Below are 18,393 nucleotides of genomic sequence, written 5' to 3' on the forward strand. Positions count from 1 at the left end.
TAAAGGAGAGGTATAAAAAGGTTAAATTAAAAGGCCAAATTAACATAGACAGAACTGCAAAAGAGCATTTTCTTAATGGCTCCTGAATAAAAAATGCATGAAGAAACTGACAATAATAAAGTCTATCAATGTCACTTTGTTTTCCTGATCAGAAAACATTTATCTTTACGACGCATTAAATTTTAAGTTTGCTGCCTATAAGCATTTGGCAAGTTTCCTTGACGTCTTTGAAGTCAGAGAGCCTTCCTTAACCCACCAGAGCAAGGGGGTGGGAAGAGGGCCATAAAATTGAGTTTAGCAACTTGGGCAAATCCTTATATTAGCATCAAGCCTTTTTTTTGCAGCTCCTGGAAACAATGCATGAGCAAATCCAATACATTCTTTCCATGGAAATTGGTTCAAGGTTTCACCCAATTTTTGTATGTAAAAAGACTGCCGTATCATCACTCCTGCAACTTTTTTACGTGGGGGGGGGGGGAGACAAGAAGAACCCCAAACCAAACCCCTCAACATCAGGCTAAAACCGGTTAATTAATTGGTGGCTGTGGGTGGTTGAAAACCCCGACAGAGGAATAAGAAGACAACCAGTGCGTTGTGTACTGTACAGTATATCTAAACCAATGAGTGAACAATTGTACAATTAAACAGAGTACCATTGTTGCAAAACTGTGTACTGTGCTAAACACCAGCTCCCACAGCTCCAGCTGCTAAGGTAACCTGTGGACATATAAATCCGATACCATAGAAAGCTCCAAAGCAAAAACCAAACGCTCTGACGAAAGCAAGTTCTAAGGGTCATTAAGACCCTTTGAAGGTTTTCAGAACTCATTAAACTCGAGGAGGGCGGAGCCATTCAGAAGGCGCGAGCGCCTCTCTCCCCAGCCAATAGGGGCGGAGCATCGCTCCCTCTCTCTTTTTTCTTTCGCCCCCATGCTTATAAATGGACAGAGGAACGAGGGACAACAGAGACAAACGCAGGCGCGGTGCACGACGGGACCCCCTTAATAACTGCTATTGGACGCCGCGCGCACCTTTTTAACCCCAGCGGCGCCTAACGGCGCAACACGGAAGTGAAATGGCGGCGCCAGCGCCGGGAAATGGGGGAGGTGGCGGCGGGTCCCAGTCCGCCGCTCACCGGAGGTTGCGAATCCTTTCGGGCCACCTGCGCAGCGCTTCGGAGGCCGACCTGTCCGCTAGCCAGTGCCGGGGGCGAACAGACGCGACGCCCCCAGGAACTCAGACGGGCACCTTCCCCAAGAGACGGTAAGCGGGGTGTGGGGGAGCTGGTGGAGGGCGGCGGTTGCGGCTTCTCGTGGGTGGCTTCGGGCTTCCCGGAGAGGCCTGCCCTCCCCGCCCGTTCGCGCCCTGACACCTTTCATTGAGCGGTGCTGGAGAAGAGAGGAAGGCAGCGCCCTGCCCTGCTTGTCAGCTTGACATGTGCAGCCGGTCAATTCCTCGTGTGTTCATCCTGCTTGATATTCCAGCAGGTGATAAGACGGTCCCCTTGAGATAGCGTTGAAGCAATCAAAGGAAATAATTGCTTTAAAATAAAAAAACCAACACCCTCTTTATGGGTCTGGAGGGCGGACAATTTTTTAAATTAAGTCTTAAGTCCCGCTGAATCCTAGCTGGCAAACCTGTTGGTAGCCGTAGAGGGAGTTGACATGGAAAAGGTTGATAAATTTGCATAGTTTTCCGAAAGTGCTAGCGCTGAGTTCAGGAATAAAGTTTGCTAGTTCCCATGTTTAATTCTTTCTTAAGTGCTTAGACTTGCAATACTTAATTCGGCAGTGAATATGAATATGTGGATCTAAGGTTGCACCGCACTACAGTTCTTGATCATGGGTGGCATGATATTAACTTGGATGGTGTTAAAGTCATGTGAATTTGGGACATTGGAGGATGAGACAGTTTTGCACTTGAGATAGAGAACTACTACATTCTACTCTCCTACTCAGTCAGGAACTGCTGATAAAAGACATAGTCTTAAGATTTTGTTAGCAGCACAGTGGAAGTCTCCTGGTCAGTACTCCAGAAATAAGTTACAACTCTAGTTGCATGTTGCTTGTCACTTGTAGAAACCCGAATATTCCAAGACATTCATATACTCTGGTATACCCAAACATGGGAGGGAGCATACTGCTTCCTTTTTGCCTCTCTGCCCCTCTTAAAGGCAGACTAGACTCCCCAGATTCAAATTCAAAGGATATGAGAGCAAAATGACTTGAAATAGATCTATACTAGTCTCTCCCTTTCCATTATCAGCAAAAATATGTTACATGCACACATACACACATATATGTGGGTAGATGGGTGCGTATATGTGTGTGTATAATTAATATATCATCATAATATAATACACACACACATACATATGTACGATTATAATCTTTGTAAAGATATAGCGGTGTTATATTTTTATAAAGGTTGGCAATAAAGGTTAAAGTGCTAGATGAATTCAGTTGTAGGTATAAAATGTTCTAGAGTTCATAAACATTTGCTTTTATTTTTTTTAACTGACTTCTGTCTGTAATAGGTTTGCATGTCTCAGTTTAAATCTTTTCTATGCAGGGCAGGAAATCTTAGACAATACACTGTATTTCCTTTTTAAAATGTATTAAGATTTTATGAATAACTGTAAAAAGATCTTGAATTGTTCTGAAAGGAGGACTATAAATTAATCCGTTTTGTAGTGAGCAAAATTCAGCAGATTTATAGAGCAGTATAATTCCATACCCCAATGTTTTAATTGGATTTATAGCTCACCTTTAATTAAGAAGTTCAAAGCTCAGTCTAATAATCTTAATGTTTTTGTGGATTTGTTTGCAACGCACAATGTTCTGAAAGGAGGACTATAAATTAATCTGTTTTGTAGTGAGCAAAATTCAGCAGATTTATAAAGAGCAGTATAATTCCGTACCCCAATGTTTTAATTGGATTTATAGCTCACCTTTAATTAAGAAGTTCAAAGCTCAGTCTAATAATCTTAATGTTTTTGTGGATTTGTTTGCAACACACAATGCTGAAAGAAGAGCCTAAGCTTTGGGTGACCAACAGAATTGGAAGCATCCAAATAGACCTTTGGATTTTCCTTATGTTTGCTTTTTACTAATACTGTATTTGAAGAGATTTCTAACCTGTTCCCTTCTTTGGCCCTGAGGAATTTGTTATACTTAGTCAGGGTAGCTTAGTGTTCAGCTTGCTAAAATAAGGATAAGGATACAGGTAGGCTGTGACTTATAACGACAATTAAGCCCAGTATTTATGTTGCTAAGTAACAAATTTGTTAAGTGCATTTGGTCCCATTTTACAATTTTTCTTGCCACTGGTAAATGAATGACTGCAGTTGTTAAATTAGTAACACGGTTGTTAAGTGAATCTGGCTTCCCCATTGACTTTGCTTGTCAGAAGATTGCAAAATATGATCACATGACCTCAGGAGTCTACTGCTGTCATAAATATAAACCATTTGTCAAGCATCTGAATCTAAATCACATGATCATGGGAATGCTGCAATGGTGTGGAAAATGGTCACAAGTAACTTTTCAGTGCCTTTGTAACTTTGAATGGTCACTAAATGAACTATTGTAAGTCAAGCAAAGATGTTGTTTTTTTAAATGAATGTACATATTCTTTAAATAAAGGGCTGTTCTGGGCAGAGCATATTTGAAAAAGTAATGAACTCTGGAGCTTTAGAGTTCAATGTATGACAAATGAATAATAAAGAAAAGTTTTGAAAAGGTGTGCAAAAAGTGGTGCATCATAAATAAGTGCATGCCCAAAATAGAATATTTATGAACCATATTCTACTATATATTCTGGAGCTTACTAATGAGCTTAACTGAAATAAAATATTTTTTGAGTCAGATGATTTCATGGACCTGTCTGCATAGTGTTCTGGGTGCCAACATAGAGATAATTTGCCATTCCCTTTGGGGATATTATTTTGCCTTCATAATCTAGTGTAAGGGTATCAAACTGAATTTCATTGAGGGCTGCATCAAGGTTGTGTTTGATCTTGCGGGGGGAATATGGCCAGGGTGGGCATAGCCAGCTTGACATCACTCATGTTGGGAGTGCCTGTGGTGGCCCAAGTGCTCTGCCAGCGAAAATGGAGCTCAGGAGAGCCACGTGACCCTCCTGAGCTCAGTTTTTGCTGGCAGAGTCACCGCAAACTGGTCTTTTGCTGTTTCCAGGGCAGCCCCATGGGCCAGATCTAATCGCCCTGTGGGCTCACAGGCCTTGAGTTTCACATTTTTGATCTAGTGTAAATGCTCTGAGGCTCCATGTAAATATTCTATCCAAGTATTAAAGAGGGCCAACTTTGCTTAACTTCTGGGTCTAGACTGGTGCTGCCACTACCTGATTATCTTGATGCAAATTTTTCAATGCTAGTGGCAAAAGAATACCAAGTTCATTTTGAAATAGGAACTTAACTACATTCCACCAACAAGAAATGCATATTCTACAATACTTGTCAAGTAAGCAACCCTTATGCATATTGTCAACCCTCCCAGGTAAACCAGACAGGAAACATAACTAAATGAACTAATTCTATTTTATTGTAAAGCTACATTAAAACTACATTTACATCTTGCAAATTCGGAAGAACAAACTTCCCACCACCACTTTAATTGATTGATCCAGTCTGGTGGGTCTCTTCTTGGTTTCTTTTTTTGCTTGTTAAGCTACTTGGGGGATCCTGCTTCTCTGGTCTGTTTCCCCCCCCCCTCCCCGGCAGCATCTCTTCTCTTTGTTCCCCAAGGTCATCCACACATTCCATCACATATGCAGTTAAAAGTTCAGTTGTTTTTTTTTTTAAACGCATACACATGTTTTCCCGAAAATAAGATCCTATGTTATATTTTTTTGAACCCTGAAATAAGCGCTTGGCCTTATTGCCATGCACTCAAAAGCCCGATTAGGCTTATTATCAGGGGATGTCTTATTTCGGAGGAAAACAGGCTACCTGTTGTGTTAGAAGAGTTGCAGAGCAACTGTATAAATAACTTGAAAAGTTTTATTAAGTATTAGAGTAATCAAAATAGTTTCTTACACAGGTAGTCCTGTTTTATAACTATTTGTTCAGCGACCATTTGAAGTTATGAAAGGACTTATGGCTGGTCCCCAAAGTTATGACTGTTGCAGTGTCCCGTAGAGTTGCATGATCAAAATTTGGGCAACCTACGACCCCAAGAGCACTTTCAACTTCATTACTTTGCCTATCTCCTCCACATCTATGACTTTTTCATCTTTTACATTCTATGGCCCCTGCTGCTCTTCCTGACCTCCATCTTCTTGTTCCTACTGCTGATCAAGTTTATCCACTCTGGCTCTTCACAAGGCAGCTACGGTTGCTCAAGACTTTTCCCCAGTAGTTTCCTTGTGAGACGTGAGGAAGATGAATTCCCAGCAGAGCCAGTGCAAGCACGCCTCAACAGCAACAGGGATCAAGAAGGTGAAGGAGATTTTCAAGAAGAAAGTTAGCTGGGGCGCAGGGCTGTCTGGGTTGGGTATCCAGCCAAATCCAATCTGGGCTGGATACCTGAGGCTTGCTGAGTTGTGGCTTTGCGCTGCACTTCTGAGGCTTCCAGGGGCAGCTGCTTAACACTGCCCTGATGGATAAGCTGAGGTTGGGCTTCCCGCTATAAAGGGTTTATACTGTGACATCAGCTTCTGCAGTTTCAGAGCTAGAACATGGCGATCAGTTCCAAAGCCATATTGTTCTGGAGCTTCTTGCTGTCCTGCAAGGCCAGACAGATAGTACTAGTACTAGCGCTTATATACCGCTTCACAGTGCTTTACAGTCCTGTCTAAGAGATTTACAGAGTCAGCCTATTGCCCCCAACAATCTGGGCCCTCATTTGACCTACTTCGGATGGAAATCTGAGTCAACCTTCAGCTAGTGAAGATCAAAGGAATTGAACGCTACAATACTGCATTCTAACCATTGCGCCACTGCAGCTCTTTGACTGGATATAAGGTGGACAAAAGAAAAGATCTGATGGGCGATAGGCTGATGGGTGGAGCTGAATAGGAGGTAGTCCCTTTCTTTACCAAGATCCCTCCCCAAAATGAGCGAGACCATACTTGAAATTGCTTGGATTAGGATGATTACTCATGAAATAGTTAACAACAGCAATAGCAGCAACAGGAAGTACTGAGATTGCTTTCACTAAGTGATGCTGTCACATGTTGACATACTTTATGACCACATTACTTAGTGACAAGAATTCCATTTCCAACTGTGGTTGTACCATAAGCTGAGGACTACCTATATGTTGTGTAATACCATAATATACAAAAGGCTTTTAATGATAACAGAAAATAACACTACTTCATATCTTTCACATTCCAAATTTTCTTAAAAATTTCTTAAATTCTCTAGTATCCTCACTCTTGTTATCCCATCATGCACAGATCTTTCCAAAAGACAAGTAGAATTCTCTACAGCTCATCAATAGGAGAGTGAAAAAATGCAGATAGCCAGATAGCCTTATCACATTTTTTTATGATGAGAAAAGAAAAAGTGGTTCAATTGATGAGTGGTGAAATGGTCATTAGATACCTTGGCACTTTAGCTTCTTATTCAGCAATGAACTGGTAGTGTCCCATTGATTTCTAATGCAGGAAAGGCAAGGTAAGGCAGATATTCCTGCCCAAGAGAAATTACCTACATCTGATTTAGGAGTTATTATTATTACTTTTATTATTATTATTTATTACACTTGTATGCCACTCTTCTCCGAAGATAGTATTGCTGAGTTGTTGTTGAAATGTGTTTCCTTCTGAATAGAAATTTAATTGATGTAGGTAAAAAATTATAGTAAAAGCATATGATGTCATGAGTATAAATGGCATAAACAACTAATGCATATAATAGAGAGAACCTTTCTAATCTTTTTGTGTATTGGAAACTTGAAAAATGAGAATATCATGGAAAAGTTCATTTATTTTAGTAATGCAACTTAAAAGGTGAAACTACTCTATGAGAGAGACTAATTACATGCAAAGCAAGAGAGTTCAAGACATGATTTGTCATATACAGTACATGTAATTGTAATGATTATGTGATACAGCTCATGAAAACCCTAAATCCACAGTCTCAGGAAAATTAAAATATTACATGCAATCAATAAAACAAGGATTGTACATAGAACAGGATCAGATCTCTGAAAAGTATGCATATGTACTCAGTACTTGGTTTGGGCCCCTTTTGCAGCAATTACTGCCTCAATGCAACATGGCATAGACACTATCAGCCTGTAGCACTGCTGAGGTGTTATGGAAGACCAGGATACTTCAATAGTGGCCTTCAGTTCTTTTGCATTGTTTGGTCTCATATCTCTCATTTTTTCTTGGCAATACCCTATAGATTCTCTATGGGGTTCAAGTCAGGCGAGTTTGCTGGCCAATCAAGCACAGTAATCCCACAGTCATTGAACCAGGTTTTGGTGCTTTTGACAATGTGGTCAGCTGCCAAGTCCTGCTGGAAAATGAAGCCAGCATCCCCATAAAGCTTGTCTGTGGAAGGAAGCATGAAGTGCTCCAAAATCTCCTAGCAGACGTCTGTTGTTGATCCTAGACTTAATGAAACACAATGGACCAACACCAGCAGATGACATGGCTCCCCAAATCAACATAGACTGTGGAAACTTCACACTGGACTTCAAGCATCTTGCAGTGAGTGCCTCTCCATTCTTCCTCCATACTCTGGGTCCAGATGAGATGCAAAAGTTGCTCTTGTTAGAAAAAAGGACTTTGGACCACTGAGCAACAGACCAGGTCTGTTTTTCTCTAGCCCAGCTAAAACGCTTCTGACGTTTATTGTTCAGGAGTGGCTTGACAAGAGGAATACAACATTTGAAGCCCATGTCCAGATCTGTCTGTGTATGGTGGCTCTGGATACACTGACTCCAGCCTCAGTCCAATCTTTGTGAAATTGCTCAAGACTTTTGAATGGCCTTTTCCTGACAATCCTCTTCAGGCTGCAGTCATCTCTGTTGCTTGTGCACCCTTTTCTCCCACATTTTCCCCTTCCACATAACTTTCTATTAATGTGCTTTGATACAGCACTTTGGGAACATCCAATTTCATTTGCAATTACCTTTTGAGGCTTTCCCTCCTTATGGACGATGTCAATGATGGTTTTCTGCACAACTGTCAGGTCAGCAGTCTTCCTCATGATTGTGATTCTGACTGAACCAGACTGAAGACCATTTAAAGACTCATTTAAACACCCTTTGCAGGTGTTACGGCTTAATTAGCTGATTAGAGTGGGACACTTTGAGCCTGGAATATTGCACCTTTCCACAATATTCTAAGTTTCTGAGATGGTGGATTTGGGGTTTTCATGAGCTATAGCCCATAATCAACACAATTATGACAAATCAAGGCTTGAACTATCTTGCTTTGCATGAATTGAGTCTCTTTTATATACAGTATTGGTTTCACCTTTTAAGTTGCATTATTGAAGTAAATGAACTTTTGCACAATATTCTAATTTTTCGAGTTTTACCTGTAGGTGTTGGCTCCTGACAACTGCTTAGATAAGTCTATGCAGGTTACTTGGCTGCATTTTCAGAAGTGGTTTACCACTGTGGTCTTTCTAGGATTGATAGAGCATTCCTGCCCCAAAGTCATCTAGCTGGTTCTGGGCCTAAAGTGGGAGTAGAATTGATGATTTCCAGGTTTTTAACCCATTGCTTTTAACACATTAAGATGTTTCCTAATCCTAAATTAGAGAAAAGGAAACAAATGAAAGTAGATTAAAATATGGGGAGAATGTTCTACAGCATCATGAACCACTTTCTGGATGTTTTTATTTCTTATGTATTTCTTGTGCATTTTATGCTGCTTCATTGCTGGAGATTCTGACAACTACATTGTTAATATTAGAAGATTAAAAACAAAGCAACAAAAAACCCACAACAATACAACTAAAACCTATTAGTGTAATGAGCTAGTTTTTAGCACAGTGTCATTTTACTTGTTTTATGCCTTTCTGATGAGCCATGCTTTTCTAGTTCTCTGAAAAAAGAAAATTAACCAAATTCACTTCGTAAATTAACCAAAAAGATGACTATATTACTAAGAAGAGCCCAGAGTCTTGAAAATGGCATTCCCTCAGTAGTGGATCTCTGAGAAAGTCCATCTGAGTTCTTACTGGACAGGCAGTTCAACTCTAAGAAAGGTCTCAGAGATATCCAGTGTCTGAGTAGTTTAGGGTTTTAAAGATGAGCACTATAAATTGCACCTGGAAAATAATTGAAAGCCAGTGCATCTTTTATGGAAAATCTCAGTGTACCAATAATTATATAATAGGTTGCTGCATATGACACTACCTGAAGCGTCATTGTGTTGAACTTTCCCTGTATTTGTGTTTGTTGTGGTCCAGGTTCTTATTGTTATTCTGTCTTAGCAGTGTTATTTATCTATAATGGCAACATCAGCAATCGATGTCCTGAAGGCTCTTCCTCAGGTCATCCTCAGTAGTTTGTCGAGCACTGTCCAATCTGAAGAGCTCCTTATCTGACAATATGTTGATATTTGTGGTTTTCTTGGTAAAATGCAGGAATAAATAGTTTATTATTGCTTTCTCTAGCACAACATGAATTGATGGCTTTGCCGTTATCATTAAAATGATTATCTGCCTTCAACATTGAGAGGCCTATTTGCTTTAACTGGTCAGCTAAGATGACCTTCATGTCTTGGGTGACCCTTTTGGGAATATATACTCTTGGGATATACTCCTGAATATCCCTAACCCACTATGATGAGATAACCCAGCAGGATATGTGGGAGAATCTGTATATATAGGTTAGTCTTCATTAACAATCACTCATTCAGCAATTATTCAAAATTATGACAGCAATGAACAGACATATGTGGTCATATGGTTTCGATCAGGGTTCTTGAAAATAGGGCTGCACTTAATAATGGTTAGTGTCAAGGTTCTAGGTAACATCCAGACTAAATCAGAGTCCTAGTCAAAGTACTCCACAAAGTTCCAATTTATTTTCGGAGCCATCCTGGCACCTACACTGAGAAACCTGAATCTGAGTTTCCCACTCAGTTGAAAGTTCATATCCCTTGTCCCCCACCCACAAACTTGTCACATTGCCCACTCAGATTGTGCCGGCGTGGCAAGTCTTTCCTCCGCTTCCACCCAGGTAAGTGGGTACAGGATGGCCTTGAACCACTCAAAATAATGCTTTGTGGCTGCATCTGTTCCCTCATGAAAATCACCCCTCCCAAGTTCCCATAAACATCAGGCCTTCTGTAGATAGTGTGGCAAGCTGTTAATTTATCATCAACTTCTTCACTGGCTTGGCAGTTAGTTTGTCCCAAGGTACATGATTGCAATTTGTAACCGTCCCTGGTAAGTCTCGCCCATTCACACACCCTCCCTGAACCTCATTGCATCACACTGTGCCTCACCATCCTGTTACACTGCTCTCAGCCGTTCACACACTCACCACCTGTGCACCCTCATGCGCCTTTTTCCCAGCCAGCAGCAACTATCCCAAGCCCTCCTATACTTTACCTGTGCCTCCCCAGCCACCCACACCTCATTGTTTTCTCTCTCATCCAGCAGCAACTATTTACTGTCAGCCTATGGTCCACTTGGGACTTGCAACTTCCTGCCAGTTTCCCCACTGCCTTTGGCTGTTGGAAGCTGCCAGGAAGTTGCAAGGAGGAGGCTTAATGATCCACGATCTTGGCTTAATAATGGGGAGGACCAGACGGACTGCAAGGATTGCCATTGCTAAGCAATATGGTCAATTGGCATCATGCTCATGACTGCATAACTTAGCAGCAGAAATTCATTCTGAATTGCCATCATAACTCAAGGACTACTTATACTTGTGTTAAATGTAAAGGATGTTATTTTACCAATTGTATTGTATAGTTATCATCTGGGCAGCAATCTAGTCAAAAATAATAAAGCTCTTAGTATTTATTGATTTCTTTTCATTTTCAGGATTTCGAGTAAAACGTTTGGATAGTGTGAGATTTTTATTCTTTTTTGAGATTAATTGCAAATGGACCCATTGCTTTATGTGCTTTGGAAACGAAAGAAAATCATTCCCATTTTCCCATTAGTCAGATTTCACATTATCCGTGGCAGTATCCTTGCATACCAAAACCAACACTGCACGTAGTAACATAACAATAGTAGCTTCAGAAACTGCATAGCTAGACACTGAAATATGGGAATCAAATTCTGTACATCAGCACAAGGGTTTTGCATATTCCTTCTGTCTCTCTGAGTTAATGAATACTTATTCCATATTTATGTAATAATTGTACCTGTCCTTAGATCCTTTTGTTTATGCTTTGCCAACTTTAGCCCTTGCAACACTATCTTGGGTTACTTCAATAAAACCTATATTGTCAATGCACAACATCTGTACAATGAGATTGGCTGGGCCTCCTTTAGTGCACCCCCCAACATAAATAAATATCAATCGCACAGTGAAAGAGAGAAAACCCCTAACCTAATAAATCATACTAACAACACACAATCTTCTACATATTCCATAGTTTTTAGAGTATAAGACGCTCCAAAGTATAAGACACTCTTAGCTTTTGAGGAGGAAAACGAGGGGGAAAAAATCAGCCTCTGCTTCCCAGCAATTTGCTTCCTTACAGCAAACAGCCTTCTTTCAATTTCAGCTTCCGCACAGCCTGATTAGAATAAGCAGCTGATTGTCGGTTGGATCTGTTTCCCAACAATCAACTGTTTCAAGTTGCAGGGATTGCCATAGCTTATTGCTGCCTCCATGTACCCCATTTACTGCCTATTCTGGGTGGCAGGGATTAGAATGGGCAGAAGTTGGGGCATGTGGAGGTCAAAAATGGGATGTAGAGGCAAAAAATGGGGCGCGTGGAAGCGGCAATAGGCAATTTGGTGTATAAGACGCACCCAAATTTTTATTCTCTTTTAAGGTGGGGGAACTGCGTCTTATACTCTGAAAAATACAGTAGATGTGTATAACATTACACTATCTTACGTTTCATTCAGGAATCTGAGTCTACTGATACAGCAGGAGTTGGAACTTTGTGTGTATGTGTGTATAAACTGTGACAATGTTTCTTAAAATATAACTCCTGGTGGTCCACAAAAACAAAATTATTTGCCAGATATTAAAGATATTTACAAAAATTTGAGATAGTGTCACTCTTCTCATTATTTTTTCTTTGTTTAATAAGATATAGATCAAAGATCAAAATATGCTATTTAATGGTCCAATGTTGTTTTTAAATAAATAAATAAATAAATACTATAACCCGTACAAACAATAGCTTTTTTAGGTCCGCTGTAATTTTTAAATGCAGGAAGGGATTCTGAGGGTAGAAAGTTCAAGAAACATTGCCCTGTTATGTAATTGTAATGAAAATGTTTATATCACATTATGAAATAATATTTGCTGTTTCCAATAATTAAATTTCTTTTCACCATTTCTGGTGGGTACAAAGTTCTTAAACATATTAAATTATTTAGTGATGATAAAGCACATAAGTATTGGATCACTTATTAAATCTCTTTGAGTTGTCATGACTTCAATGTTTTGTGACATAGCAATGCTTGAGATTCAAGGAGCAGAAACTATTTCTCTATATCTTGTTGTCGCAATGTTTCATAGCAAACTTCTTGTAGCACCTTGGAAACTTATTTCCAAGTTGAGTATCATAAGTATTCCTTGCCCAATTGTGTCTGACTCCACGATGCATTACTCATCTCCATTTCCTAGCTGAGGAAGCCAGCGTTGTCCAAAGACACTTCCGTGGTCATGTGGCCAGCATGACTACACACCAAAGCATACGAAATGCTATTATTTTCCCACCAAAGTGATATCTATCTATCTGCTTTCTTTTAAACCTTCTCACCAAGGTGGTATCAATTTTTCTGCATGCTTTCAAATTGCTAGGTGAACAAGGACTGGGGCAAAAACAGGAGCTCAACCTGTCATGTTAAACTGGGTCTTGAACTGCCAACTTTCCGGTTGATAAACTCAGCATCTTAAACCCTAAGCCACTGCACCCCCTAGATGGTATATTGCCCATTATGCATACAAAAGCACTCAAAAAGAGCACATATTACAGAACAATTATTATTTTTTGAAATTGTTTTGAAATTGAAAAATGATTTCTACTTTTTATTAATATTAAAACAGATAAATGCTTGTGAAATCACTATGAAGAGAACTAACTCCTGTTCAATTAACCAAGCTTGGAGAGGATTTTTTTTTTGTTTTCAAGAGATGCTGTAACATTATAAAGGCTTTTTAAAAAAAACCTATATATTCACTGAATAATTCGGCAACAGGCACATTCATTTCTGGAAGGTAAAGTAAATGTAACACATTTTAAGAATTAAAATTTTAGTGAAATCAAAATATGGGGATTGGTGTAGCCAACCTTTTCTTTTTGTTTGTGTTTCTCTTGGTTTATAATCAGGAGAGGAAGTAAATATTTTCCTACTCCCCCCTCACCCTAAATTATTTCTCAATTTAGAGTAAAGTTCAAAGGAAGGTGATGTTGGGGAGAAATCCAAACTTGCTGAAAAAGCTAAAACAGAAGGTAGTTTACCACTTTGGTGGTTTTCAATCTCTCATCCAGATTTTTGCAGGACTGCATGGATATCTCTTATTTTTCCTTTGAGTTCTTTTGGCTGTCCCATTTAACCTGTTACTTCCTGCTGGGATATATTTCATATTCACAAACCTCTGTTCTTTGATTTGTTTTTTGTCTCTGCCTATAATAAAATTATTAGAATGTATATTATTTTGGGCCCGAGTTCTTTTTCACATGATGCTTTAAATGCTATTTAAATTTAATGTTTTTAATTTAATTCTTAGAATTTTTTTTAAAAATCTTGTAAAACTCAAAAGGTTTTTACAAAACAATTTTGGTATCAGTAATCTTGTTTTGGACTATATAATGGCTCTATGGACAATATTAAGAAAAATGAAATCACTATCTTTCAATACCTACTTAATATTTAAGTTACTGTAAGCTTATTTGCTTTTGATGTTAGTGTCTCAGTGTCTGTGAAAAGAATGTGTCCCCTCTTATCAGTGCTCATGTGAACTTTTGGCAAAAGAGCTGATGCCATTTTTTAATTCCATTTATTAATGAATAATCTCTTAAAAGACACTTCCTGCTTTGATCCTTGCTCTCTACAGAAACAACTGGATGAGAAGGAGACAGCTTAACCAATTATTATGGTTAGAATCAGTGACATTGTGGGAAACACTTTTAATTTGCTGAAATGGGATTGGCACTGTTGGTTTGTTTCCTTTCCATATATCCATTCCCCCATTGCTATTCCAAAGTAATAGAACTCGAGTGAATAGAACAGAATAGAATAGAATAGAATAACAGAGTTGGAGGGGATCTTGGAGGTCTTGATTCTTCTTTCTCCTAAATTTAATCTGTTAATCCATATTTTGCTCTTCATTCAATAAAGAACAGATTAATCTCTTCTTGCATCTAGAATTTTTTTAGTTAGAATAGAGAATAACAGAGTTGGAAGGAACCTTGGAGGTCTTCTAGTCCAACCCCCTGCTCGGGCAGGAAACCCTATATCAGTTATGGCAAATCTTTTTTCCCTTGGGTGCTGAAAGAGCGTGCGTATGCGCTATCATGCATGCGTGAGTGCCCACACCAATAATTCTATGCCTGGGGAGAAGGAAAACAGTTTCCCCTGTCCCCCGGAGGCCCTCTGGAGGCTGGAAATTGCATGTTTTCCAACTTCTGGTGGGCCCAGCAGGCTCGTCTTTTGCCCTCCCCAGGCTCCAAAGGCTTCCCTGGAACCAAGGGAGGGTAAAAACACCCTCCCCCAATCTCCCCCGGAGACTCTGGAAACCAAAAACGCCCTCCCAGAGCCTCTGTGCCAGCCAAAAATCAGCTGTCCGGCACACACATCACGTTGGAGTTGAGCTAGGGCAACGGCTCGCGTGCCAGCAGATATGGCTCCATATGCCTTCTGTGGCACCCGTGCCATAGGTTTGCAATCACTGCCCTATATCCTTTCAGACTAAAGGTTGTCCAACATCTTCTTAAAGATATCCGGTGTTGGAACATTCACAACTTCTGGAGGCAAGTTGTTGCACTGGTGAATTTTTTTAACTGTCAGCAAATTTCTTCTTAGTTCTAAGTTGCTTCTCTCCTTGATTAGTTTCCACCCATTTCTTCTTGTCCTATCCTCATGTGCTTTGGAGAATAGCCTGACTCCCTCTTCTTTGTGGCAGCTTCTGAGATATAAGAACACTGCTATCATGTCTATCCTAGTCCATCTTTTCATTAAACTAGTCATACCCCGTTCCTGCAACAGTCCCCTAATCATCTTTGTTGCTCTTCTCTGCACTCTTTCTAGAATCTCCATGTACCTTTTTTACATCATGGCAACCAAAACTGAATGCAGTATTCCAGGTGTGGCCTTACCAAGTGGTATTAACACTTGTGATCTTGATTCTATCCCTCTGTTTATGCAGTTAGAACTGTTGGCTTTTTTGGCAGCTGCTGCACATTGCTGGCTCATATATAAATGGTTGTCCACTAGGACTCCAAGGTCCTTCTCACAGTTACTACTATTAACCAAGGTACCATTTGATTAAACATAGTAAAACTCTGACTACTTGAAATGTTCAGCTTTCTATAAGTGGTTGAAAGTATTTTAATTAACATCGAAAAGTTTTTAGCCTCAGAGCTGCATTATACTGTATAGTCTGTTAGATCTGAATTCTGTTCATGGGAAAACTATTTTGGTCAACGTCATGGCTCTGGAAAAGATCTTTCAAACAGCAGCCCTGCTTCCATAGAGCATAATGGTGTAGGTGTTGCTATTAATAGATTTCTGGAGAATTTACCTCTATTAAGATTATATTTAAGACTATATAGTCAAGACAATGAAGAATTTAGGAGCACTTGACAAGGTCAACAAATTTATGATTGCCTATGCTTCTCAGATCAACAATCTACTTTATCCGATGAATATCTGTTGGCATTAAAGCGTTGTAACAGAATTGGGCAGAATGAAAATAATTTTCACAGCATGGAAATAATGAACTAACAGCACTTTTTTTTAAAAAAAAATCTCATTTCCCTTTTAAGGCAAGAAGTTTTGAAGTGGAATGGATGGGGATACAATGACTCAAAATTCATTTTCAATAAGAAGGGGCAAGGAGAATTCACTGGAAAAAGGTAACAGCTATGGAGACAGTAAGATTAATAATTTCTTTTCTTTTCGTAAAAATTGTTACATTGAAGTTATGACATATTGTAAAAAATGAGCACTAGCATTGAAAGCCAAAAAATATCACATTATTGTGCATCCATGCTGTATTCTTTGTGACACAAACAACTTTCCTCTTTTCCACTGTGAATGAGCACTGTCATATTCTGTTTCTATCAAACATTTCAGTTGTAAGCTACCATATACATAATCACAGACAAATATGGTTGATTGTTGAGGCATACAGTATAGGTACTTTGAAGTAGCGTTTCTTTTGTTAGGAAGTAATTACAGTTAGAGTTTATTTACTCTTGGATTTATTTGGGTATATGTTGTTTATCTTCCACACATTAATTAAGCATATCTTAAAATTATGTGTTGAGTCCTTGATGCTCTATGAGCTTAGTTGTTTGCTTGCAAATGTTTCATTATCCAACTATGTAACATCATCAGTGGAGATTAATGTGGAGTGTGCTCAATTGAAATCTGAGTCCACAATTCAACACTGAGCAATATATATTTGCTATTCATCTAAACCATCTTTATGAAATTTTGCAGTAACAAATTATCTAAAAGTACCAACAGAATTATGCGTTCTATAAAGTAATACAGTACTTTTTATTTGTATCTCCTGAATTTTATATCTATTGTAATTGAGTGAACCAGATATATCTTTATTATATTGTTTCTGAATTAAGATTTGAACTCTTATCTACCTGTTAACTTTGTTGTCCCCTGTTAGAAAATAGAAAACAAAAGTCATTTATACCTTTGGCTGCTCTAAATAGTTTTTAAAAGATTCAAACGTTCATATTTTCAGGAAATAAAGGAGCTCTTTTTTGTGAATTTGTAACCAGTTCATTTAATAATCTGTAGTTTGCTAAAGGAATAGGTAGTAGATAAATTTGTAACCCTGAACTATAGTATTTTTCGGAGTATAAGATGCACCTTTTTACACACACACACACACACACACACACACACACACACAAAAGAGGGTGAAAACTTGGACGTGTCTTATATACCAATGAAACTAGGTGCAAGTAGGCAAATTGGGAGCGAGAGGCAGAGGTAGAATTTTATTTTCTTGGGCTAATCAGTTGCTGAATCTGGATGCAAGGAGGTAAGACAATAACTGTAAATTTGTTTAGAATATTTACATGATTAGACTTATTTTTAAAATTAATTACTTATTAATTACTTAATTACTAGAATTAAGTTGTTCTAAACAGCTAAACAAAATAAAGAAGTGTTTTAAAATAAATGCTTGATCTGAAGAGGCCCAGTGCTATTGTATCTTCTTTTAAATAGCAGAGAATAGTGTATACTTTCAGAAAGCCACATCAATTTTAACAGCTCTGTACAAGTATAGTCTGAAATGTAATAGAGTTCTGTTTAGTATTAAAATAAAGCAGCTGAGTTAAATCCTGACTTAGTCATGTTTCGAGTAGATCTATCTAAATAGTTGGAAGTAGTTAATATGATTATATTTAAGACAACTTTATAGCATTAATATACTATCCTAGTGTACATTTCTCCAATTCTTTGCTATTTTTATAGGTCAGGCACACATGCACAGAAATACACAACAAACATTGTATATCATTTGTGCTGTTTGCTGTTTGGCATATTGCTAGGGGGCAGAGGCCTTTTCCCCCTGTTTTCCTCCCCCAAAACTAAGGTACACCTTATACTCCAAGCATGTATTCTTGACTTGTTTCCAGTATTTTACATGTATTTTAATTTGGTAATATTTATTTCAGTTCCATTCCTAACACTGAGATTACCTCTTGTTAATTATAACAAGCAAATATGTGAAAGCTCAAGGACCTTTTCTACCTACACAGGTAGACCTCATTTAGTAACTGCCTTGTTTAGCAACTGTTCTCAGTTACGACATTGATGAAAAAGTAGCTTTGTGACTTATCCTTGCATTATGACTTCTGTAAAGCAAACGAAAGCTGAAGAAAGATCATAAGCACAATTGCGATTTCACTTCATAGCCATTTTACTTAATGACTGAATTGCCATCCCAATTGTGGCCACTAAATGAGGACTACCAGTTTTGTCCCAGTATGCATCACTTTGCATATTTGGACAATGATCTTAGGCACAAGATACATTAGGAAAAAATATTTTGTTTAAAAAAC

General features: G+C 38.7%; 1 protein-coding gene across 1 annotated transcript in view; it reads left to right on the forward strand.

The window, feature by feature from the left end:
• Positions 1-942: 942 nt before the first annotated feature.
• The window catches only part of AGPS (alkylglycerone phosphate synthase), a 55,420-nt gene continuing 37,969 nt past the window's right edge, over positions 943-18,393 (forward strand). Inside the window, exons 1-2 of the mRNA XM_070731832.1 lie at positions 943-1,263; positions 16,123-16,212. Coding sequence (XP_070587933.1) covers positions 1,076-1,263; positions 16,123-16,212 — 278 coding nt within the window. The 5' untranslated portion in view covers positions 943-1,075. The remainder of the gene's footprint in view (positions 1,264-16,122; positions 16,213-18,393) is intronic.

The sequence above is a fragment of the Erythrolamprus reginae genome, chromosome 1 (genome assembly GCF_031021105.1).
Source record: "Erythrolamprus reginae isolate rEryReg1 chromosome 1, rEryReg1.hap1, whole genome shotgun sequence".
Taxonomy (NCBI): Eukaryota; Metazoa; Chordata; class Lepidosauria; order Squamata; family Dipsadidae; genus Erythrolamprus; species Erythrolamprus reginae.